Source organism: Thunnus albacares, chromosome 21 (genome assembly GCF_914725855.1).
Source record: "Thunnus albacares chromosome 21, fThuAlb1.1, whole genome shotgun sequence".
Classification (NCBI taxonomy): domain Eukaryota; kingdom Metazoa; phylum Chordata; class Actinopteri; order Scombriformes; family Scombridae; genus Thunnus; species Thunnus albacares.
The window spans coordinates 5458373-5483461 of NC_058126.1; the positions used below are offsets into that span (position 1 = coordinate 5458373).

Genomic DNA, 25089 nt, shown 5'->3' on the forward strand with positions numbered 1-25089 from the left:
CTGAGATAAGGTCAGATCAATACGGAGCAGAAGCGTAATAGGTTCCCCCACTCAGAATGATACGGGAGAAGCTGAATGGATTGAGGCCAGAATGTTCCCCAGGTTCTTTAAGAATGCAGTAACAGAGTTTAGCCTTAAGAAACACATGTACTATGTTAGACGTGTGGTGGTGTAGTCTCTGCCTCATCCGTTCTGGAGATGATGTGTGATGTTTCCATGGTAATGCTGCATCAGTTCATTGTCAGGCAGTTTCAAAATATTCCTCTGCCGCCCTCTAGTGGCTGCAGTGCACAAGTACAGTAAATATAGTTAAAAGGAAATATAGTTAGTAAATGTGTATAATTTTTATGAAACAACAGACACACACACACACACACACACACACACACACACACACACACACACACACACACACACACACAAACAGAGCTGCCAAACTAAAAGTATAAATGGAGCCTGTGAGATGAAGCCTTAACCTGTATTAGTTGATTTCCTTCCATGGATCTTCTGAAATGCCAAACCAGTTCTTCACTCCTCAGTTAACAGTAATTATCTTGTAATAAAACTTTTTTTTTCTGTTATTAAATACAGTGATGCTGTGTTTAATTGTGGCTACATATTAGGTAGAAAATGCTTTATCTTTATTTTCAGTCTGCTCCAAAGAAATGTTAAACATGTAAAATTAGTAAATGTGATACAGCATGTATTTAAAAAGTCAGAAAATAATCAGACCTGCCAGAGTGAATAAAAATTGAAAATTAAAGGCAATAAATTTTAATTCAATTACGCAGCTGTTCCCTGGACTACAGGTTTGACACATTACAGGCTTTTTATAAGGGAAAAAGAATTTAACAAAGCAGATACATCACTTAGTAAATGCAGGTTTGTGATGAAATGTTAATTTCATATTTCAGTGAGAATCAATGCAAATGTGTGAAATAAAACAGCAATAATCAGGAGAATTTATGTACATTGATTTCCAATTGGCCACACTGTAAAAGAAATAGTTTAAATTTAACTTTTTTTCCTTACCTGATAACACAGTCCTCTACTTTACTACATGAGAAAGTGTTTGTTTATGCGCTAAAGTGATCTTGTCTTCTCTTCCATCACTTTAATTATAGAAAGCATCACTTACAACATGTGTGACATTAAGACAATAACAGAAAAAAATTAGGCATCATAATGACATAAAGATCACATAAAAGACATGACTTCACTTCCAATTTGTTGATACAGTCAGCGTAGTAACAGGACAAAAGGCACAAGCAATAATAAATAAATAAATAAATAGAAACAATTTGTTGGTGGGATATATATTACATTATGTTATTATGCACTTATTTCAACACATTTACATGGGAGAAGCCGTGTTGTTTCCCACTGAATGTGGGCAGTTCCACGCAAATTTCCCACGTTGAGTAATTTTTCTTTTCTTGTAAATATATATATATATATATTTTTTTGCAAGTTTACAAAGATGCTCTATAACATTTCTAAACCGTCTCTGATGTTTACTAGTTGCGCTACAGATATCAAAGCCGGCGAGAAACTCTTTAAAACCATAACGCTCTGTCATTGGCCAATGACCAAATCGCTGAATCTGATTGGTCCATCCGTGCGCATCTCCGTAACAATTCCGACTAGAAACACAGGCAGTCGGACAGCGTGGTACCCAACTGGCAGCGTTAACCCGTTATACTGCATAGTATACTTCATTTCAATCTTGTTTAATTTAACCCCGGTTAAGACAGTTTAGACTGGAAGGTTTTTGAACTAGCAGTAAAGACGGAATGATACGCGTTTGTTGCTAGTGCTCCTTATTTTCAAAGGTAATTTCTTACGTTCATCCTGTCATGATGTGCTAGCTAGCTTGCTAATCGAACATGTCACCCGGAAAGCTAGTAGGATGTTTATTATAGCTGATAGCTCGAAAAATAATAATACTCACCCAGAGTGACCACTTTCTTTTCTAAACGGCAACATTAACTCAGTTAGCTTCAGTAGCTTTGTGTGTGTTTTGGTTAAACATTTGTTTTATTGGCATCTGTTGCAGCTTTAGCTACTGAAGCTCACATCTGTGCAAAGTAATTCAGTTAACGGTATTCATACTGCAACATACGTAAATAATAAACCAACGTTTTTATCACTGCTTTTAGCTTTAATTACATGACATTGTGATATGACATAACTCGGTGCTTCTGTTTTAAACTTTTTACATCAACCTGCTCAGAGAATGCAGATGAAAACTCGCTGTTTGCTTGCCACATTAACATCATAATAATGTCATTTTGCTAAGCTTAGGCTAATTTTTTTTTTCAAGGATGCCTCATTTAGATCAAGATCACATTTGAGAGACCTGGGAACTGAGTCAGTCGCTCAAAATAATCAATACTCACACAATACAGCCAGTTATTAAATCAATAAAACTATTATTGAGACCTCATCTAATGCATTCTTTAAGTTCCTCGTAAGAATGAGAGTCTCTTAGTTCAGTTTTTGCTGCAGTTCATTCTAATAGTAAGGTGAATAGTACCAGTGTTGTGTCTCTTTCCTCTCACCTTAATCTGAAAGTAACCATAACTCCTAACCTAATGATAACCTAAATAAAGCCCTAACCTCAACCATAAGAGACAGTGCTGTAGGAAACTGTATGTGAAAGGGAAACAGACTTTGATACAGGACTGAAAACAAGTTTTCCACTGTTGGGAGTAAGAGTTAGGGACTTTTAAACCTCAATGTTGTTAATAAATGTGCATTGCAGGTAATTCAAGTAAGCTGAGTAAAATAACACTTTGATGTAGGTGTATTTACTTGTGTTTCATTGATGTGGTATAAGAGTAGATGTCAGTTCTAATGTGATTGTCTTGTCTGCAGTCATGTCTTTCCATCAGGATCGTGGGGGTCCCAGAGGAGGGATGCCCCCCGGCCAGCACAGCTCCCCGCAGAACTACCGACCCGCCAACCTGAGACCGCCCCCTCCCCAGCCTCCGGTGCCCCCGTACCACTACGATCCTCAGGCTCCTCCCAGTTCAGGCTACCACGGTAACAGTGGCTACATGCCTCCGCACTCTGACTTCATGCAGTACCCGCCTCCAGCGCCTTCCCAGACTCCCAGTTCTCTTAACGCGTGCCCGGTGCGCCCGCCTTTCCCCAAGCCCCCCGTCCGTCAGGGCTTTCCCGAACCTCCACCTAACTTCCCACCTCCTCCTTTGCCCAGCTCCGCGGGTGGCCCCACAGCAGGCTCCCAGGTGTCCGCTCAGAACGCCTACCACCCTTACATGATGCCGCCTGTGCCCCCGCCGCCGTTACCGCACCCTCCCATGCCTCCTCCCATGGCTTCTCAATCTATGAACTACCACCCTCCGTACTCGATGAACTACCCCCATCCTCCCCATCCTCCCTTCCCTCCTCCCACCTTCAACCCCGGGTACACCCAAAGCCCCAACTCGTTCAAACCAGACCACAGCTTCAGGCACGGCGGGCAGTACAAGTATGAGAAACCCATGGACAACCGGAGGTCTCCAGAAAGGGGGTATCGCCACGACGACCACAGGCAGAAGAGCTATGCCTACGGTAGCCATGGCGATAGGCATAAAATGGAGTTTTCCGGAGAGAGGAAGGACCGCGGGAGGAGTCCAGACAGGCGTAGCAGGCCAGACGGCGGGCGGTACAGGTCCGAATATGATAGAGGACGGACTTCCCCCAGACACAGGAGCAGGGATCGCAGCAGGTACGCAGACGGCAGTAGCTTTCCTGATGATTGAGATTAATCTGTGAAATAATCCTCTTCTGACTACCGTGTGTTTGTGTGCTGGCAGAGAGAGGTATCGTCACAGAGAAAGTCGGAGATCCCAGTCGCCCGACAGGCACAGAAAGAGACCTCGCAGGTACGCATGTAGTCACTTATTTGTCTTTGTCTCACCTTTTCGTCCATCCTTTCTTGTAATTCTTGTATTTTTTTGTGTCTTTTTTTGTGTCTAATGTTCTTAAGCTCAGTAATTTTAGGATGAATAAGGTGTCTTTGCCTTTTACAGCAGTTGAAACATTCTACAGAGATTGCTTTTCTTAATTATATTTTCCTTTTTGTAATCCGAGTCCTTTTGAAGTGCTCGTGTGTTCTTTGGTTATGAAATGGCTTCATGATAATGTCCTTCAGGGATCAGACAGTATGTCTATTTAACTGGAAATACTTTAGAAGCTGAAAAGTCCTGAATGATCCTAGAAGTAAACATCAGAGATACTCGGGCGATGTCTCTTGAGTGAGAATGACTTTCAGTCGTATCTCACGGTCTTCATTTAGCAAACGGAACCGGCTAAGTTGACGTCACATGACCTGAACTCGGTTCTTTATCCATATTATAAAAATCGGTCATGATTGTGTTTCTGCTCGTCGCGATCCTCTTTTCTTATTTGTGCTTCGCAGCCGGTCAACGAGCAGAGACAGGAAGCGCAGCCGCTGGGAAGAGGAGAGGGAGCGGAGGTCGGAGGGCTCCTCCAGCGCCAGCAGAGAGCGCAGCTACTCGTCCGTCAGGAGCAGAGACCCCGAAGAGGCCTTCGCTGAGAGAGACCGAGACCGAGAGAGGGAACGGGAGAGAGAGAGAGAGCTGGAGAGGGAGAAGGAGAAGGGGGACGATGAGAAAGAAGAAGAGGAGCTACTGAAACCCGCCTGGATCCGCTGCACCCACGCCGAGAACTACTACTCCAACGACCCCATGGACCAAGTGGTACTGTTACCTTTGAGTTTATCTTTCCTGTCTTCAGTTGCTGATTGTTATACTTATACTTATGTTATTATACACTTGGTAACCATTTACAAGAGCTTCAGAGTCCATAACCATATAAATGTCTTTGACTCTATTGTTATAGATGTGTTAAACAGAAGAATAACTTGGCATTTAAAGGGAAACTTCGGTATTTTTCAAGCATATTTTCCATCTATTTTGCAGCTCTATTGGCCCTGAAGGGTTACATTACAACATGTTTTGTGGCTCCCGGCTGAGGCACTCTCGCTCAATACTGGATCGGTTTCAAAAGTTGTCGTCCACATTAGAAACAAAAGGATGGGAAAATGAAAAACACCAGTTTCCCTTTAGCATCGCTCATTAACGCTGAGCAGAGACTTGTTTTATCCAACCGACTAGCAAAGGAAACTTTTTCCTTTTTTTTCCTCCCGTCTGCTATTTTTTTATCAATTCCGTCTTTCAATGTGTTAAAGAGTTCGCTCTCGACTACAGTTTTTCAGCCTTTCGGTTAGTATCGAGCACTCAAAAGACACCTCAATAGCACTTTGCAAATCACTACCTGCCCTCTCAAACATTTCTGATGTCTGTGGATATTTTTGGATATTTCCAGCTGCTTTTTTTTTTTCTTCTTCTCTAAAAAGCTGACCTTTTAACATTTCTGAATGCTTGCTTCGTACTTTCTTACCACAAATTACACATTCTGGCCAAGACCTGACCAATCCCTCAATAAAACCAAAGTAAAGGTAAATGTCAAGAACTTTTTTCTTTTTTTTTTTTTCCACCTCTCCATTAAGAGATTCAGTACTGCTGTGTCTCTTTCTTCTCTGCACTAACAGTGAAAATACAAGCTTGGGGAATAAGTGTAGGTGTCCCAGAAGTGTTGAATCACAATGATGACGTTGAGAGTGCAGGTGGCGGCGGACTGTTTGTGAGGACTGAAAGCCTAAATACCCTTTTTTAACTATATTCATATATAGCTTGTTTCATTCATAGTGAAATAATTACATTTTGTTTTTCATATGTTGTGCTTTTATTTTGGAGAACTTCACATCTGGATGTGTCTGCTGCTTTAAAAGAAACATCATAGAGTCTCCAAGATGAATATAAATGTTGAGCTATAGTATGTGGGTCACTTACAAACAGATGTAAGGATGGTAAAGGCAAATATTTCCTGCTCTTTTGGTAAAATCAATAACTTCAGAGTTTATTCCTCTGAACCAGAGGTCCCCGACCTTTTCTGCGCCACGGACTGGTTTAATGTCAGACAGTATTTTCACAGACTGGCCCTTGAGGTGCGGCGAATAAATACAACCGGCATAAAAACTGCGGGTATTTTCAAAATAAAATAATAAACCTGAATCCACTGTGTACTCGTATGCAACTTTATCAGCAGCGTCCTCGTAACATCGCGCCGACAACATAACATGAGTAACATCCTCTCTGCATCCCTAACGCTCTCTATGGTTGCTATGGTAACGTGACTGAGACAAGCGTACAAGAGTAAATCATAGGCGGATGTAATGGGGAGAATCCGGTCGTTTTTCAAAATAAAACATCGTTCGGACTTAGATAATAAATAAAAGGGAAATAATGTCAGTTATTTATTCTTTCTGTGAGGCCCGGTACCGGTCCACGGCCCAGGGGTTGGGCACCACTGCTTTAAACGATTTGGTGAAGCAGATCGTAGCGGCGTCACAGCTGTTGGTTTCCACGTATTAAACAAACTCAAATGTACTTAAAAGGAAGCTTCTATGTAACATTCATACGTCAACATATTTTCTTTGTATTGGTTTACTCCAGGGAGACTCCACAGTAGTGGGGACCAGTAAACTGCGGGACCTGTACGAGCGCTTTGAGGAGGAACTGGGGAGGAGACAGGAGCGAGCTAAAGAGGCTCGACCTAAATGGGACCCACCCAAGACCAAGCTGGACGAGGATCCAGGTGAGCAGTGATCCTGCGGGACTAGTCGGGTATAATCGCGCGTCATCATCATCATCCTCGTTTACTGTTGCAGCATTGATTGATTGATTAGTCAATCAAATTTTCACCTTCTGAGATTTGCAGGCGTATTAGTTGTTTCTATAAGCGCAACAACTAAATAGCAAACAGCTCATACATCTGCTGACAATCTGTTGTTATTGACATCCATAAAAACCTGCAGTGCGTTCGACTGAAGCAGAGATTAAGTTCAACGTTCAGGATGGTTATCTGCAGGGCTGTCAGCTCCATCGTCTTCCTCCAGCGTCTCCATAGTATAAATCTCACTCAGGGAGATCTAATTTGCTAAATATGTCGCTCTGGGGGCCACTGGCTTCACTTGAGTCGAAAAAGCTGATAAGAAGTGAAGACTTTGTTTAGCTGAGAGCCAGAAACAATCCAACTGACTGGTAATTATATAATCCTCATTTCGGTGGGAGGGTTTTCTTTTCAGAAAAGGCAGAGCGACAAGTGTGAGAGAAAGAAAAGAAAACTTGAGTGCCAGATGTCAACGTCGTAGCAACCGTACGGCTCCTTTTAACCACGTTGATGCATTTAAGTCTGTAGTCGGCTGTAACAGTCATGAAAAAGAAGGTTTAATGAATCTAATGTAGCGATTGGTAAGCTGAAGCCTAAAGAAACATACCGTTAATATAAATGAAGAGAGCTGCGCTGCATCGCCGGCATTGTGTGGATAATTACTCCTCCGCCGGAGCCGTCAGGGGCCGACAGTAAAGTACACACAGTTTGAAAGTATTTTGACAGATCGCTTTACCGACACTTTCTGTTGTATAATACTCAACGAGGGTGCAGCTGAGCAAGGGTGAGGGGGGGAGCTTAACCACTCATCCAGCTCCGGCTCACTCACTGAATTATGTTTCAGTTGTCAACCCCCCCCCCCCTCCTCACCCCCCCAGGCTGATTAAAGAGCCTTTTGCACTTTGGTTTTTTTTTTTTTCCAGATGACAGCAGCAGTGACTCAGACTGTGAGTCAGACGGCGAAGGAAGCACCTGCTCCAGCAGCTCTGACTCCGAGGTTTTTGATGTCATCGCCGAGATCAAGAGAAAAAAGGCTCACCCTGACCGCCTGCATGAGGAGCTGTGGTATAATGACCCAGGCCAGGTTGGTCTACTACTACTACTAATAATAATAATCTTTATTTATGTAACACAGTCAGAAAACGCTTGTACGATAAATCAGAACATTCCTCACGTTCACAAAGAGATTCTCCTGCAGTGGAAGTGAAGGAGAACTACTTCATACTACTCTCTAGTTATGAAAATCACTCTAGGAGATATTGGAAATCAATCGGTCCAGTAGAAGAGGCAGGTTGAGGCTGAAGTGGATCTACCAAAAAAAAAAAAAAAGTAAATTGCAGCCCATCAGCGCTGATGTCTATCTAATGTTTTTCCTCTACAAGACTGTAGTTTCCTACTGTTGAAGTGCATGACTGGCAATGAATTCTCAAGTGTAGTTGAAGGCCAGTATTTTTTTATTTTTTTTTAAAGTGCTAGCTGGAACATATCTTATTCAGAGAAGTTTTTTTTTTCATGATATAACAAAACTCCAGTGAGGGGAAAAATAAAGGTAGTAGCAGGTTTATAGATGTTAACACACACACGGCGAGCGAAGCACTACTGTCTGATTTACGTAAAAATTCTCTCTGTCCAGATGAATGATGGTCCCTTGTGTAAGTGCAGCGCCAAGGCCAGACGTACAGGGATCCGCCACAGCATCTACCCGGGGGAGGAGGTATGACACGTCGTGAATAAATCAGCCTTTCATAACCTTGAAGTTCCGCCACAGACGTTATTCTAGTCACCCTAAACGTACCCTCCATACAGAGGCTGTTTTCTGTTGTATTTAAGAGACAATAAGTACGATCCGAACGCCCTAAAGCGCCGGATGATGAGGGTGAGTCGATCTGTGCCGGTGACTCATTGATTATTTCGCCAGGAGCTGAGATTTCTGGGTTTTTTTATGACTCACTTTCTGGCTCTCCTGTGATTTGGTGTATCTCAGCTAGTTGCATCTTCAACTGACAACAAAGTCAACAAACAACAAATCACAACGCGGTTTTAATATCGTAGTATTAAGCGTCTTCCTTTCGGTTGCCGGTAGAGACCGATGAAGGTCACAGACTACTTCAAGCCTACTTAATGAGTGTGTTGATCTATGAAGATGTGTTTTGCAGGGTGTTAAATTAACATCAACGCCCCCCCCCCCCCCAGACAACAATAAGTAAGTTTTAGTTGTAGAAGATTTCTACTCACCAGCTACTTCTACAGACACGTTAGCATTATTTAAAGGTGATTCTGTATCTTTTAAACGGGTCATTTAAGTGTTAAATCAGATAAGGTTGTCGCACCATCGTCTCTGATTTTGTTCAAACCTCGTCTACATCATGAATGTCTATATTATGAATAAAACAAGGCATGGTAGCATATTTTGGTCATTCTCATAGGGCTAAAATGGTTTGGTTATTAAGGGTACAAAGTGCTAATGTCCTTCTGTTTTTCCTTCATACAAAAATAGACACTGAAGTGAGATTTATATTTTATTTGTGGCAGAAAAACGTCCGTTTCTGGATTACTTTTTTTGTGTCTCATGATTATTGCAGTGTGTCATAGGAATGTAAGAAATGAAAGATAAACATGTTTTCAGTATGTTCATCGGAACAGAGGGCATTTGAGATGGGAATTGTGTCCCGGATATTGAGAATAAGTGAAATATTTGGATAAAACCTCTGGTATAATTAGGAATAAGTGGCATCCTAAATGGCTCTCTCTCTCTCTCTCTCTCTCTCTCAGGCTCCAGTGGGAGCAGCTAAATGTGTTTCCACACAGAGGGTCGGATGTGTTTATTAATTATTGATTAACGACCCATTGTAAACATGTGTTTCTTTACTCCAATCAATATTTCAGAGGCTGGGACACATAAGTACAGATAATAAGAGTTAAAACAATGCCTTTTAAGTATGTTTATTTATCTATGAAGGGAACATGGAGGGACACTTTGTACACTAAATGAACATACAACATACATACGTCTTATGAAAATGACTGAAAAATGCTTCCACGCCTTGTCTTATTCATAATATCTTCATGTCCTTTAGTGGTAGAGACCTCAAATATTGGCACAAAATTAATAAAAGATTGTATTTGAAGAAAAAATAATGATTGATACCATATGGTTGCAAAAAAATGGGTTTATAGTACCCTCGATATCACAATTTTGCAATTTTTTGAAAATCAATAAGCATGCAGTAGCAACTTTTAATGCTTCAGTCATACTGAGATCATGTTTGTCTTCCATCCTGTAAAGTCTGGTGAGGATAGGAATAATACGTTTCAAGATATTAATGGCCAAACATGGCCTCCCAGATGAGGCATATCAAGGGCCAAAAAAATATAAAAACTGAACAAAGATATTTTACAAGTTCTTATTTTTGGGATCCAAACATTTTGTAGACAAAATCTGAGACGGTGCTGAAACCACTTTCCTGGATTCTGTGTGATTTGACACAGAATGACCCAAATCTATTATGCTGGTAAAATGAACAAGGGGCTGCCCTCCTAGTAGTCAATTAATGAACTAATTACTTGTTACAGTCTATGTTGACCTGGAAATGCTCAGTCAATTAGATGTTTTTTTTTTTTTTTTATGGGTTTATAAATGGGCTGTGTGGTTGTACTTAAGGATGTCAGAGTCTTTACTGGGAAATGTCACATCTCTGCCATCACTGTGAGTTTCACAGATATGCGTTTAGATTTTATAAGATCCTTTTGTGTGACTGCATTAATCTGTGAAAACAAAAGCAGATTTTTTAAAAATTGAATCAACCATTTGGTTCGCGGTAGAAGTCACATGATGATTGAATCGACAGGAAGTAATTTGCAGCTATTTTGATTAATAGTTTAAGTCACTTTTTAAGCAAATATGGCAAAAACTTTCCTGTTTTTATCTTTTTTCGTATCATTGTAAACGTAATATAAAACATTTAAGGACGTCAACATGAACGATGGGAAACTGTGACGTTTTTTTCTGACATTTAATAAACGATTAACTGTTGCAAATTAGTCGACAATGGAAACAATTACTAATTGCAGCCATAAAATACTGTTGTGCATGTGGACAAAAAGTCTTCATTTCATATCTCCTCCTTCTTTTTTTTTTATCTGTTAAACGCATCATGAGCTCACACATGTGAACTAACAAGTGTTGTGTCTTTTTTTCCAGCATGTGAAAAAGTGTCGTCTAATGAACAACAACGCAGGGAAACTCTTCCACTACAGGATCACCGTGTCTCCTCCCACTAACTTCCTGGTATGAATTTCTCTTTTTTTTTTTGTCAAAATCCTAAAATTTGCAAAAACACTAATTTAAGCAACAACAATCAGATCTTAAAGAATGTAACAACAATCAAGCACTCTATTCTTCTTCTACTGCGGGATGTTTTGTGTAGCAGCAGGATTTTGAATGATGTATTATGGATTTTTCTACAGCATCATGGAAGCAGTAATTGCTGTGTATATATATATATATCATATCATATATCATATAAACGTGTTGCGGTGTCGCTAAAGTGTTTTGTGTTTCAGACTGACAGGCCGACGGTGATCGAGTACGATGACCACGAGTACCTGTTCGAAGGCTTTTCTCTTTTCTCCCACACTCCTCTCACCAGTGTAAGCCTGCTTTTTCATTCACTATCCGGTGATACAGCGTGAATTTTAACACCACAAAAATGTCTGACAGCGTTTGTCACTGTATAGTCAATTTTTCCCTGTTATGCCTGTTTTTTTTTATATTGAATGTCATTGTTATTTATTTATTTGCTTACTTTTCTTGACAGTTTTTATTCAAACATATCATCTTAAACTTAACAAAGGTCAAGTAGAAAGTTTAGAAGGTTGCTTACAAGCTTAAAATGCTCACAGACATTGTGATTGGTTGTCATTTCCCATACAAACAGACATGTATCATACATAAAATCTCATCTGAAGTAATAATTCCAAGTAATGTGTGATTGACAGTTTGGTTTCATATGTGTACAAAGGGTTTCTCATGCATTTGTCATATTGTGATATATGTATTAATATCTTTATATTCATTTCAGCCATATAGCTCAGTGTTGGTAATCCACCCACGTCTAATTTTATTCCCTCTTCTTTGTGATGTATGAGCCCGCCAGCATGAAGCTCTGCTATGTAAAGCAGCCGGCTCCATGATCGGTTTTATTACCCCGGCTCTCGATACAGCACTCCACGTGGCCGACCGTCCTCCCCCCCCTACATGTCTGTTAATGCGACACGTCTAATTTAGTTCAGCGGCTGAATGAAACCACCTCTCCTTTAACTCCGCTCTCTCCTCAAAAGTAACTTCAGATCGGGGATTTTTTTTGGCTTCGGGTCAGCCTCTCTTTGTCGCCTGGACAAAGTGCTCTTCTCTCACTTGCGCTGACCTTGTCGCAGAGTCCTCTCTTTCGCTTTTTGAAGGCCCGGCAATGACTGTTAAACATTAGAGAGGTCATGACTTAAAAGGAACCCTCTCTTTCTGTAGCCGTTTCAGCTCGGCGCCCGACTTCTATCCCAAGGAGGAAGTTTAAAGGGAGCGAGGAATCGATAGGGCGCCAACAAACCCAGTTTCATGGGAATCTGTTCAAAGTGTTTTTACATATTTGCATCTGTATAAACCAGCAGTGTCAACGCGTTCATAGGGTTGGGAATCACGATATATATATCACAATTTCGTGTGTATACAGTGTTCGTGTATCTATCTAAATGTAAGATATATCACGATATCTAAGAAGTATAAATATCACAACACTGCTAACTGTAGCCTCAGTTTGTGCCTCACACAGAGCTGCTGGTAGCAAGTCTTATAAGAGACGCGGTGAACGAAAGATTTATTCCTTTTCCGTGGCAGTAAACACAATACACGACCCGCCGATAACTGACCGCTATATTCAGAGCTTAACGAGATATTCGGGGCTGACGTGTGACGACGGTAGGCTTAACATTAACCTCTCGTAGTATCTGGTACCACTTAATAAAGTGCCATGAATGTGCTTCTAGTGACTGTCAAAGCTCCAGCAGACTCTCTGTGTTTCCAATAAGGGGGTACCCGAATACAAATACATTATTCGGCAAAGCACAAATAGTAGGTTTTATACAAATATTTGTTAGTTAGAGGTCTGTCCGCAATGAGGTGAAGAGTAAAGTTTTATAGTAGTTAAGTTTTATTCATAAACACTTATTGTAACACTTTAATTTTTCAAAATTAAGTCTAATAAAAACAAAAACAGGATTTTTTTAAGCCTATTTCCACTTTTATTCGAATACAAATACAAATAATTTTGCTGCCTCAACAAATCCAGATACAAATACAAATAGTCTCTCTCTGCACATCCCTACTTTCCAGCCTGGACACTGAGAGTCTGACAGCAGCTGGTTATTTTACTTGCATGCATTGCGGTCTATGTGACTGTCATCAGTGTGTTCAACGCCTCCATAAGGGAGCGGAGGGTAGTGGCGCTGTGTTAAAAGTAGCTGAATCAAAGATGTATTGATACTCGGCGCTAGAGTATCGATAATGTAACACAAGTGGAGATATTGTGATATGTTGCAATAATTGTCCCACCCCTTAGTATTTTACTGCATGTTTGAATATTAAACTACTTGGTCAATATCCGTCTCGCTTGAAAAGAGCCCTGAGGATTAGCCATGATTTGAACTGGATAATTTAAGCAGGCCTTGTTAAAAGCCAGGGTAAACGCTTCGTGGCAGTGTGGGGATTAGAAACCTTGGGAGTGATATTAGCCCCCCCCCCCCCCCCCCAACCTCTCCACCCCCCTCCTGCTAGTTAGCCGCTGGGATGGGCAAGAACGAATGTGGCTCCCAGGTTAATCTCTTAAAATGGACACCCGCGCTCTGACAACAAAGACCGTGTAACTAGGGAGATTAAACACAGAAGCGCAGGCTTATCTATTTAGCGAGATTTGAGTTACTTAAATTTGAAGAGTCAGGATCCTGTCTGTCTGTGTGTGTGTGTGTGTGTGTAGAAGCGTGTGATTTGTATGTTTGTTTTTCAAATTAACCAAAGGTTGTGCATGTTTATACATATTACAGTAAGCTACAGTAGGATTTCTGCAGCGTACGTACAGTTTCTTTACATGTGTGTGTGTGTGTGTGTGTGCCGTTTTGGGGTCGAGCTCCACGGGCGTCGATGAGGGTTTTTAATGAGTTTTCCTTGAAAAGCTTGTAACCTCTGCCTAACGCCAATGGTAATGAGTCGGCCCGTTCTTTCTTTCCTCTCGTTCCTCTCGTCCCTTTCATCATCACAGATTCCATTGTGCCGTGTGATCCGCTTCAACATAGATTACACCATTCACTTCATAGAGGAGATGGCACCGGAGGTCAGTAAAACCCCACTTTATCTCCCAGCTCTTTCTCTCCCCTTTCTCACCCCCTTTGTTTTTTTTTTTTTTTTTTTTTTTTTATCTCAAATGGCAGAGTCTGAGCACAGTTGAGCCACACGTAACCCCTCGCACCTCAGTGCCCGGGTGAGCGAAAGGTGCTAATCCCCTTTAGAAGAAGGGAAAAGAGATTCTTTTTTAACCTGCAGAGGTTGATTATGTCGATAAGGTGGCTTATGCGATAAAGTTTAGAGAACTGGATTTACTTATCAGTCATATCTACATTAAGGTACTTTGTGGCAGTATGCTTGTGCTATACGCCGCTATCAAACACTTCTCTCTCTCTCTCTCTCTTTCTTCTGTGCTCAGAACTACTGCGTCCGAGGCCTGGAGTTGTTCGCCTCCTACTTGTTCCAGGACATTCTTGAGCTGTATGACTGGAACCTGACAGGTAGGTGACACACGAGCCAAGTTGACCACCAGCTCTGTCGTCTTCTCGTTCTTTGACCTTGTCGCCGTTGTTTTGATGAACATAGTAAGCCACAAGTTCCTCACAGAGCCTTCATTGTTTGCCGTCATGACCTTCGGCAGTGGGTGTAGTTTGCTCGGTTGTTCCGTGCTTAAATGACAACAAAACATAACCATCTCCTCGACAACGGAGCAAACTCCTTTCACCGATGAAGGACACAAGATGAAAGCTCTGGTCTCTTTTTTGTTAAACTTCCAAGGTCAACGACCCCCTCAAGCTCATGTGAAGTTAGATATTTTAGATACAGTAGAGTACAGAACAGTTGCATTAATAATGTATAACTTTCTCCTTATCGCATTCAAATGTAACACTGATTACTATCTGACTTTCCTTTATAAATAGGTTTGAAATGTATGGAAGCCTGTAGTGTAATAAATAAACATGACATATTTATCAAGCTATGTTAATGACACAATAAAACAGAGTCACATATTTTATATTCCGATATGATAACACCTGTCTGTCGGGGTAATAATGAGCGGCTGAAACATGTGCGGAAAGCTTCTCAGGTTTCTCCTCAGAGGCAGAACCGGCCAACGTGTAATTATATTAGTATGAATTTCGCCTCCGCAGTCGTCATAATACGTGTATATATTTATATACACTCACCGGCCACTTTATTAGGTACACCTGTGCACACTAATGCAATCCAATACAACAGCTCCGCCATGAATTCTACATATTTTGCCCTCCTCATGCATGTTAATGCAGTAGACAAGATATTAGGAACACTTTTCAATATACTCCAGTACATCACCACCACCCACTACGACCTCAGTAATAAACATAAAGTAGAATTATCACCTTTCTGACAATATAAGCTGCATAAATGTAGAATTAACGGCAGAGCTGTTGTGTTGGATTGCATTAGATTGCACAGGTGTTCCTAATAAAGTGGATGGTGAGTGTACATATGTGTATATATAGAGAGAGAGAAAGTACATCAAAGTTGTGTTTTTCCTTTTCTCACAAATCTGTGGTGCAATGAATTCTGGTTAATAACTTTGATGAAGATGTCAACACTGTAAATCTTTAACTTTTGTTAGGTTTTCTAATTAAATGTTGTCCTCTGTTCTTTTTTTTTTCCAGGCCCAGACTTCGACAACGACGTCACCGGATGCCAGCGGTTCCACTTCATGCCCCGTTTTGTCCGGTTCTTACCCGGTGAGGCTCTGGACAACCTACACAGAACCCATCCTGCTTTTTTGCTTTTGCTCTTTGTCTCCCTCTAGTGGTTAAAACACACAACAGAGAAAAAAAAAGGAATAAGAAGCTGCATGTTTCCAGTAAAGTTTACTCTCAACATTTCTGCATACGTTGATATTTGATGGGGGTGGGGGGGGGGGGGGGAATGAAAGGGTCACTGAGAGTGACTGTGCTGCTGCGTAGCTGCATGGTTGTTCATCTTTGCTACACATGATGGTGCTGGTGCACTATGATGTTGCCACGGTGTTTTGTTATGACAACCGTGCCACCTACCTTCTTTCCATCAAAAAACAATTTCTCTCCTAGTTCTCCCAATTTAGCCGGCTACAAACACTTATCTGCCTCTTTTACAAAAGCATAAAAAAAAAAAAACCTCCCAAAAAACTGTCCAATCCAGTGTTTCTGATGTGATCTGTGAAGAGAAAGAGAGAGTGAGAGGAGACAAGGAGTTACAGAGAGAGCATGATGATGATGGTTGTGTGTGTTTGAAAGTTACAGTGAGAGTGTGTGGGTAAGCATTTATTATAGTCTTAATACATTTCCAGCACTGAGAGGGATTTTTTTTTGTGTGTGTGTGTGTGTGTGTGTCCACGTGAACACTCGTCGATGGAGGTCAGCCGATTCTGAGTGTCTATTAAAGCGATTTGACCTGTTAGATCATGCGTGCATGTGCTTTTGCTGTATTTCTATGTGCATGCATTGGTGTGTGCGACCGTGTGCTCATTCCTGATTTATTTTTTTTTATAATATTATTCCATAAGCAAATCATTATGTGCCTTCACGTATTACGTAGCATTTGACCTTGTATCAGCTCCTCCGTTCACCTGTGTGTGTGTGTGTGTTTTCCTGAACAATGTGACTACGATGCATGGGCACATTTTCACAGTATGTTATACTGTCTCAAAAACTCAGAGGTGAGGCGGGTTGAGATGCTTGTAAAAAGAAAAGAGAAAGAGATTTTCTCCAACATCAACCTTTATTATTTTTTAGCCAAGGATTTTGAACAGTGAAAGAAAGTACCGTATGGAAGCTCAGTAAAACAGTTTCCCTCGTGGAAAAAAGTCACAGCTTGTTAAATTTCCCAACCTGTGGCTATAAAGACTGAAATTTCGGCATGTTTTTCAATTAACTACCAATCCCAGGTGAACTGCAAGCATCGTGGTAATCATTTTATACTTCCCCCCTCCATACATACATTTATTTCTGGCGTGTGTTTATGCCTCTGTATGTTCTGGTAGATGGTGGGAAGGAGGTGCTGTCCATGCATCAGGTGCTTCTCTACCTGCTGCGCAGCAGCAAGCCCCTGGTCCCCGAAGAGGAGATTGCAGACATGCTGCAGTGGGAGGAGCTGGAGTGGCAGAAATATGCGGAGGAGTGCAAGGGCATGATCGTCACCAACCCGGGCATGGTAAGGCCTCCGCTTTCTCGGTTACTACTACAGGCAGGAGGTGGCCTTGTCTGCCGTTTCAAGGGCATTCGACGCCCCCCCAACCCCCTCCCCCTCCCCCAACCCCAACCCCGACACCGCAGGAATAAGGCTGTTCCTGTTAGCCTGTGACATGAGCAACCTCACCTATTATCCCCAAGGGCGTTTGCTGTCATCAACACTATTCAGACCCAAAGCTTTTATGTCACAATGAAGTTGGTTAACCTTCTTGTCTAAGCCCCATATTTTAAAGGATGTACAGTAATTGTGTCTGGGTAAAGGTGAAGATGTCGTTGCTAGCTAAAAGGTTGCATATGAACAGTGGATATGATTGTGTAACCTTTGGCGTTAGGGTGAGTTATTGAGTCAACTGCTCCTCCTGGCAGGACTGCATTGTTGCTGTTGGGGGAGGGGGGGTGTTTTTAATAGTGTTTCATCCCTAGACTCAAGTTAAAGATTGGTCTGCCAGTCAAACAAAGTCTATTAAAAGGGTCTTATAGAGAGCTTTACCCTGTTTTGGCGAAAACAGAACTATTTGGGGCAATGCTCAACTACTCTGTCATCTTCATTGTAACTGATCTTTATGAAGTATTTGTTGTTAATAATTAAATTGGTTATTTAAACACAGGTGAGATGAGGTGGAAAAGACTATTTCATTCAGTTTCAGGGTTTGGAAACCAGTCACTTTATATTTTTTGTAAAACTTCTGTAAGACTACTTGTAAAGCTATTTTTTTTTTGAAAGACTAATACTTTTATGTCCATCACAATTTCCCAGAGACCAAAGTAGCATCTTTGAAGAGCTATTTTGTCCAACATATGGTCCCAAACCCAAAAAATATTCAATTAACAACCGTATGAAACAGATAAAAGCAGGAAGTTGTCACATCAAAGCTGGAACCAGACAGTGTTAATACATCATTATCAGAACCATTGCTGATTATTCTTCTGTCAGTAGTCAATCAATATGATCAAAACCTTCATGTCTTGTCATCAAAGTACGTTCAGCCAATTTGGTTCCTTCATATCAACGCAGTGCCCTTTCAGAGCTTCCTGCTTCCAGCTCACGTCATACATTCCTTCACTTTGTGGAAATCTCACTGGCTGTTGTCAAGGTCACACATACTACTCCAAACCAAAAGGTAGGCCAGTCAAACACGGCACGCTCAAGTGATTACTTCACACAGCGGCGCGGTCGACAAATGAGGGCACGAACATCATCGACCTTCAATCAGTTTTTGGCCGCATTAAAGCATAGGCAGAGAACCGGCGTGTGCTGTCGGCCTGGTATATATATAAATTAGCATTTACAACGTATTTGTGTCGGGGATTATAAACAGGGCAATCATCAAGGCTTCCATCAAGCCAATCAAACCTGATTATGTCGCTTTAAAGACTAAATCAAAAGTGGCTGGCGACCTCTTGCTCTGGAATCAAAGTTTTGTATGCAGACCGCGACGAGCCAGCGCGGCTAATGTCAAGGTGAGCCCGAGCCTCGAGCCATCTGCCGCGCAGCTCATCACGCCTTATGCTACAGCCCCCCCCCCCCCCCCTTTTCCCTCTGATCTCGCAAAACGCCTGACAGGCTATCTGTGATTTGGGAGACAGCTGAGGACATGTTGCTTGTCAATCTCCTCCCCGAGATAAGAGCGTCAGAAGTTAGCTCGCCATCTCTGACATCACTTTATCACTGCTTACGTGCTACAAGCTGAGTCCTCGTCTCATGACGCGTCCCGTGACGGACGACCCTCACGGCACGGGTTGTTTGTTATTCCACATATTGGTAGCAGATGATTGAATGATGGCTGTATTAATGTGTTTATACTGTGCTGACTTCTTTTTTTTTTTCTCCCCCCCTTTTTTTTTTTAGAAACCGAGCTCGGTGCGAATCGACCAACTGGACAGAGAGCAGTTCAACCCAGAAGTCATCACCTTCCCCATAATTGTTCATTTCGGGATCCGGCCCGCTCAGCTCAGCTACGCCGGAGACCCTCAGTAAGATCACTAACATACACGCACATAAATGTCGACCAGCCATCCAGAGAGAACAGATCTCTCCTTTTTATAGTTCCCCACCTGCTGCGTACCATCTCCCCCGTTCCCTCCACTCCTCATTCACGGGGCGCTCTCCCAGGACGCCGTCGAAGAGGATGAGAACGGTGTATGTCGAAGAAGAGGAGGAGAGATAGAGACCGATAGGGAAAAAAAAAAAAAAGGGGAATAGAAAGACGAGAAAACGAGCGGCGTGACATTTTCACATGCGTCGTCACGGGTCCCGGGTTTCCTCTGGGTGCCTCCCGCCGTGGGAGCCGCTGCTCGCCGGTTTATGTCTGGTGAATAGTAATGCCACACACATGCAACGGGGCTGCGGTAGGGAATACAGTACTGTGCTGCTGCATAATTAACAAAAGCAGTGTATTAGATCATCAGAGCCGCTGTCTCCAAGGTGTTTCAGAGAGATGTGACAAACACGGCGCCCAAGCACCAATCAAAAGTCGGTACACAACTTGATTTCTGCTCTCTCTCTCGTTCTAAATTTAAACCTGTGGATTTTCAACTCGGAGTATCTGGTTCCCATCACAACAGTCAGATGGAAGGAAAACGGAGGTGATGAAGATGCAAACAAGAGGACGATCATTAGGAAATGCATTTAGGCAGAACTTGTTTGCTTCCTCCCTCTGACTAATGTCCTCTTCCCGCCCCCCCCCCCCTCCCTTCCCTGCCCCCCCGCCGCTACATTTAAGCCGTCTGTCCGCCGAGCACTTTCATCCCCGTGCACCCCGCTGCCATGTCAAACTTCTCAAAGCAGGCAGACAACGACAAATTTATGGATGGACTGGGACATCATTAGCTGATGCAGAAAGGAGTAGTAAGAGACCAGTGGAAAGGATTTCCTACCACTGCTAATGATGCGTGTAGCGAGGGCAGGGATCGGGCGTTGATTGCGGCGGCAGCGATGCCACAGAGAGAGAGAGAGAGAGAGAGAGAGAGAGGAGAGGGAGTCTCGGACACGGAGGCGGCATATATCTGGAACATCCCGAGTCCCTTAAAAATGCATCTACGTGTCCCTCGCTCCCGTCCTTTCCTCGTCTTTTAGTCCCTCCCACAGAGGATGCATAAAGAGACACGAGGAGAGAGAGGAATGAGACGTCCTTTCCTCCGAAGCGACATCAGCTGGAGCAACTTTAGACGGAGTTTGTCCCGCTCAGAGGCACAGGAACCATTTCTATACCGGAGGAACGCGTTTATATTATTTATTAATTATTTGCGTCTGCATTTATTGATATTTTGATTGTGGATTCATTATTTAACAACCCAGAATGTGTGTCTTTCGAACACTGGAAATGATTTATCTCGCTAAGTGTTTCAGGGGAAAATGGACGTCATGTAATTAATCAATCCCCGACACATGTGACTGAATGGAAACGACGATAAATGATGTAACGTATAAATAAATAAAATATAATAACTCTTCCTTACTTTAATTGTACCCATGATAAGAGTTAATGGAGGGAAATAATAATAAGATCATGAAAAGAGAAATCTTTTTTTAATAAATGAAGACAGTTTTTATGGTTCTTTTGTTGATCAGACTGACAATTAACAAAGAATTTTAATTAGACGTTGAATCAAAAAACAAATAAAATAGATACTCTGGAGTTTCATCTGCTTTAATTTAGTCTGTCTCCAGTCAGTGACGTATCAGATCAGTCCGATCAGCTGCAGCGTCCAATCAAAAACTGATATCCAATAAGGACGACCTTTGGAACGGCCTTTAAAAATGGCGGACTCGGGGGGGGATGTACCCATTAACTCATGAGACTGAAGAAGCAGTGTTGTCTCCTTCACGCTGCCCACTGGATGCATCTGTGTGCGTTTAGGACCGCCGCTCCAACTTCTCCAGAAGATTTTTTCCCATCACGACCGCTGAGGCAAGAATGACGACATGTCAGAGGTCAGGGGACGTAATGAAAAGAAAAAGCTGGATGGGAAAGATGGCACATGACAAAAATCCAGTGTGAGAGAGATATGAAAAGCAGAGAACATAGAAGACTTTTGTTTGAATAAGCCACGGCCACAGTCTCTTTCTTTCTTTCTTTTTTTTTTGTGTATAAAATTCCTAGCAGCAGTTTTTTTTTTTTCTGAGTTGGACCTAGTAACATTTCTTTTAAACACTTCCAACACAGCTCAAGTTTGAATTGAATGCTGTCACATTTACGCCTCATTCACACACTCTCACCCTCATTCAAAGAGGCACGCTCTCTGTGGTTTCTTATAAACCTGAAGGTTCCGCACGCGTTAGCCTTGAGAACATCATTTATATACTCAGCTTTGGTTGAGAAGTTTTTTTTTTTTCTCACATTGCTACGATACTGGCAAAGTATGACAAAGTAGTTCATTTCCCATAGCGATGCATTATTTCATTCATCTGCTTTTCCTCCATATTTTTTGAGGTAATTTCATAGTAATATGTCATAAAAAAAACAACAATGACTGTTTCATCACATGCACAATGAACAATAATACTGTGAATTAGCCAATTTTGAAGTTGTTGTGGAGACTGTAATGTAATCGCAGTCTATTAAAATGTGTTTTAGTCCAATTTTCTTCACTCAGTTTTTTTATAATTTTCAACTTTTAAGTTACAATATTTACAGGATCGATATTCATCACAAATTCTTCCCACACAACATGAGAGCAAAGTGTAATTAAAAGAATCACCAACAAACATCTTATCGTTTTTAATATCGAGGCCATTAAATCAGCTTTATTAATGAATTTACTGCGACTGGTCATCATTTACATCATTACACTAATCCTTGCTGCTCTTCACTGGTTACCTGTGAGTTTTAGAATTGATTTTTAAGATTTTTACTGCTTGTTTTTAAAGCCTTGAAGGCTCCTGCCTATATCTGCTAAATCCCTATGAGCCTGATCTTTGCTTGAGATCCTCCAGCAGGGACCTACTAATGGTTCCAAAATCTGGACTTGCCACTAAAGTTGATGGAGCCTCTCAGCTGTGTAACTCCCTGCCTGGAGATCTCATCTTATCTTGTTTATATCTGAAGTTTTAGATCTTATTTACTTGTATTATCTGTTTTTCTTATAAAGGACTTTGTAAGTATCCGGAGACAGTTCGGCAAAGTGTAATCCAGCTGAACTTCTTCCCACACTGTTCGCAGGCGTATGGTTTCTCTCAGACAGACGGCGTCCCGCGGTCAGCTTCTCCTGGTTCCTTCAGTGTTTTAGTCATTCAGGAAGTTTTTCACCGGGAGCCGAAACATCCACAGTAGGGGTGTGTCCGAATGCAAATACATTATTCGGCAAAGCACAAATAGTGTTTTTTTTTTTTTTTTTTACAAATATTAGTTAGAGGTCTGTCTGCAAAGAGGTGAGGAGTAAAGTTTTGTCTCAGTAGTCAGCACGGTCGTCTGTAATCTGGGAGACTCCAGTTCGAGACCCGGTGTGGGGACCTCCTTCGTAAGGTAGTTTGTTCATAAACACTTATTGTAACACGTTAATTTTCCAAAATTAAAAGCGTAATAAAAGCAAAAACAGGATTTGTAAGCCTCTCTCCACTTTTATTCAAATACAAATACAAATAATTTTGCTGCCTCAACAAATACAGATACAAATACTGGACTCTCTGCACATCCCTAATCCACAGGGGTCTCTTCCTCTCTAAGACAACCGGACCAACCGGTGACCAAAACCAGCAAAAACACACTGAATAAAGCAGTTAAATTCAAGTGTTTCTAGGACAGAGGACGACCTGTAGCGGCAGGTCGCAGAGTCACGTTATCACTGCTACGAACAGTTCTTGAACTTAAAATACACGTCAGATGACTAAAATCCTTTATCCGGTTAAAAAATGACCAAGATCCAAAAAGTATATCGCAAAAATGTGTCCCAAAACCGGATACAAAGCTTTTGCAAAACACAGACGCCGACGCATGCGAAGTAAACAGTTAGTCATCCTTCAGTTCATCATAAGTGCAATGATTACTTTCCAACTTCCAGCAGCCACTTTGGGCTCCCTCGCCAAGCATTGTGAGTATTGTAGCGCTATCTGAAACGGTCTTATCGTGTTTTAAATATAGTCATCACACAACATTTATGTACTGTATGTTCCAATGCCAAAAAAAAAAAAAAAAGCTGTTACTTTTTACAGATAGACGAAGCCAGCAGTGTTTTTTAGATTCAGAAAAGGACGACTAGAGATAGGAAGCAGGAAGCAGAGAGAGAGAGAGTGGGATGGAAAGAAAGAAGGCGACATACGCTAATGAAAAGCATGTGCAGGGAGTGGCGAAAGCTGCGGCAGTGCTACCCTGAGAGCACACAGCGGAATCTGTGGAAAGGTCATTGGAGCGGATTGGGGACGAGAGGGCCTCCCAGGCTGGATAGACTCTCCCTCTCTCTCTCTCTCTCTCTCTCTCTCTCTCGCCGTCTCGCTCTCCTTCTTGCTCTCTCTCTCTGTCTCTCGTCCGCTCGGGCTGCCTCAGTGCGGAGGTGGTGGTGAGCTGATAATCGGGGCGGTAAAGCCGTCTCATTCCCTCGTCTCAGTCTCTAATGAAGTCCCCACTATTAAAGCTCTATAATTCTTCTATTCCACACCAAACCCCCCCCCCCCCCACCCACCTCCCCACCTCCCCCTCCCACCACCACCACCACCACCTCCTCTCCCTTCCTTTTCTCCTCTCTCTCTCTCTCTCTCTCTTTCTCTCTATCTTTATACCTCTCTTCCTTTCTCTCTGTCAATGCACCACCCCTATCCCCCCCCCCCCCACCCCCTCAAACCTCACCACCTTACCCCTCCATCCCACCAATCATAATTGAATAACTCTTGGTAAATGAGGAGAAAGTCTCCTGAATGGGAGCAGAACGGTCACACTCGGCCCTCAGTGCATCAATCAGGAGGTCTGATTGAAAAGAGAGAGAGAGAGAGAGAGAGAGAGAGAGAGAGAGAGAGAGAGAGAGGGGGGGACGAGGAGAGACGGAGGGAGTAAAGGGGGGGGAGGCGGTTAGCGTGGTGGCTACATGTCACCTTGCCGATAACTCCCTGCCTCTTTTCAGATGCAAATGAGAGCAAAGACAATGGGGTTTTTATAGAAAATGAGAATAAGGAGGTTGTGAGATAGCTATGGAGCCATGTGTCAGGGCTGCTCAAATGTTTCATGACTTACAGCTTTTTATTTTTTTTTTTTTTTTTTTACCAGAAAGGAAAATATAGTGAACCGCAAACGTGTGCGTGCTCACAGTTCAAACGGTGGACATCTGAAACACAGAGAATCTTCTGTGTCCGCTGCCCTCACACACACACACACACAAGCAGCTAATGCAATAACGGCCGCAGGCAACTGTTAAATTATGTTTAATATCAGGCAAGCGGCAGATGAAATATTGATGTGTTGTTGCAGAGCAGGAGAGCGAGCGAGCAAGCCAACGAGCGAGCCAGGGAGGGAGAGAGAGATAGACTCCTGTCAGCTCCTGACACCACCTTTTTATTTACTGTTTTGGCAGGTACCAGAAGCTGTGGAAGAGCTACGTGAAACTACGCCACCTGCTGGCCAACAGCCCCAAGGTCAAGCAGATTGACAAGCAGAAGTTGACACAGAGAGAGGTGGGTTAAAAACTCGTTTTCCTTTGTCACACTCATGTTTTAAAATCAATGTTTTATGCGGATGTGTGTTTTTCGGAAGCTCATCCACAAGCTTTGTTTTTTTTTTTTTTTTTTTTGCTGAAACATTGGAGCTTTTGTGCACGCTCTGCAGAAACAAGAAACTCACA

The 25089-nt window shown here is 42.2% G+C and overlaps 1 protein-coding gene across 1 annotated transcript in view; it reads left to right on the forward strand.

Annotated features, from left to right (window-relative positions):
- The first annotated feature begins 1636 nt into the window (after positions 1-1636).
- The window catches only part of drosha (drosha ribonuclease III), a 92290-nt gene continuing 68837 nt past the window's right edge, over positions 1637-25089 (forward strand). Inside the window, exons 1-15 of the mRNA XM_044339545.1 lie at positions 1637-1832; positions 2878-3733; positions 3822-3890; positions 4427-4727; positions 6546-6687; positions 7686-7846; positions 8396-8476; positions 10964-11050; positions 11326-11412; positions 14070-14141; positions 14511-14592; positions 15760-15834; positions 17115-17284; positions 19172-19296; positions 24823-24922. Of these exons, the coding sequence (XP_044195480.1) occupies positions 2880-3733; positions 3822-3890; positions 4427-4727; positions 6546-6687; positions 7686-7846; positions 8396-8476; positions 10964-11050; positions 11326-11412; positions 14070-14141; positions 14511-14592; positions 15760-15834; positions 17115-17284; positions 19172-19296; positions 24823-24922 (2406 nt within the window). The 5' untranslated portion in view covers positions 1637-1832; positions 2878-2879. The remainder of the gene's footprint in view (positions 1833-2877; positions 3734-3821; positions 3891-4426; positions 4728-6545; positions 6688-7685; positions 7847-8395; positions 8477-10963; positions 11051-11325; positions 11413-14069; positions 14142-14510; positions 14593-15759; positions 15835-17114; positions 17285-19171; positions 19297-24822; positions 24923-25089) is intronic.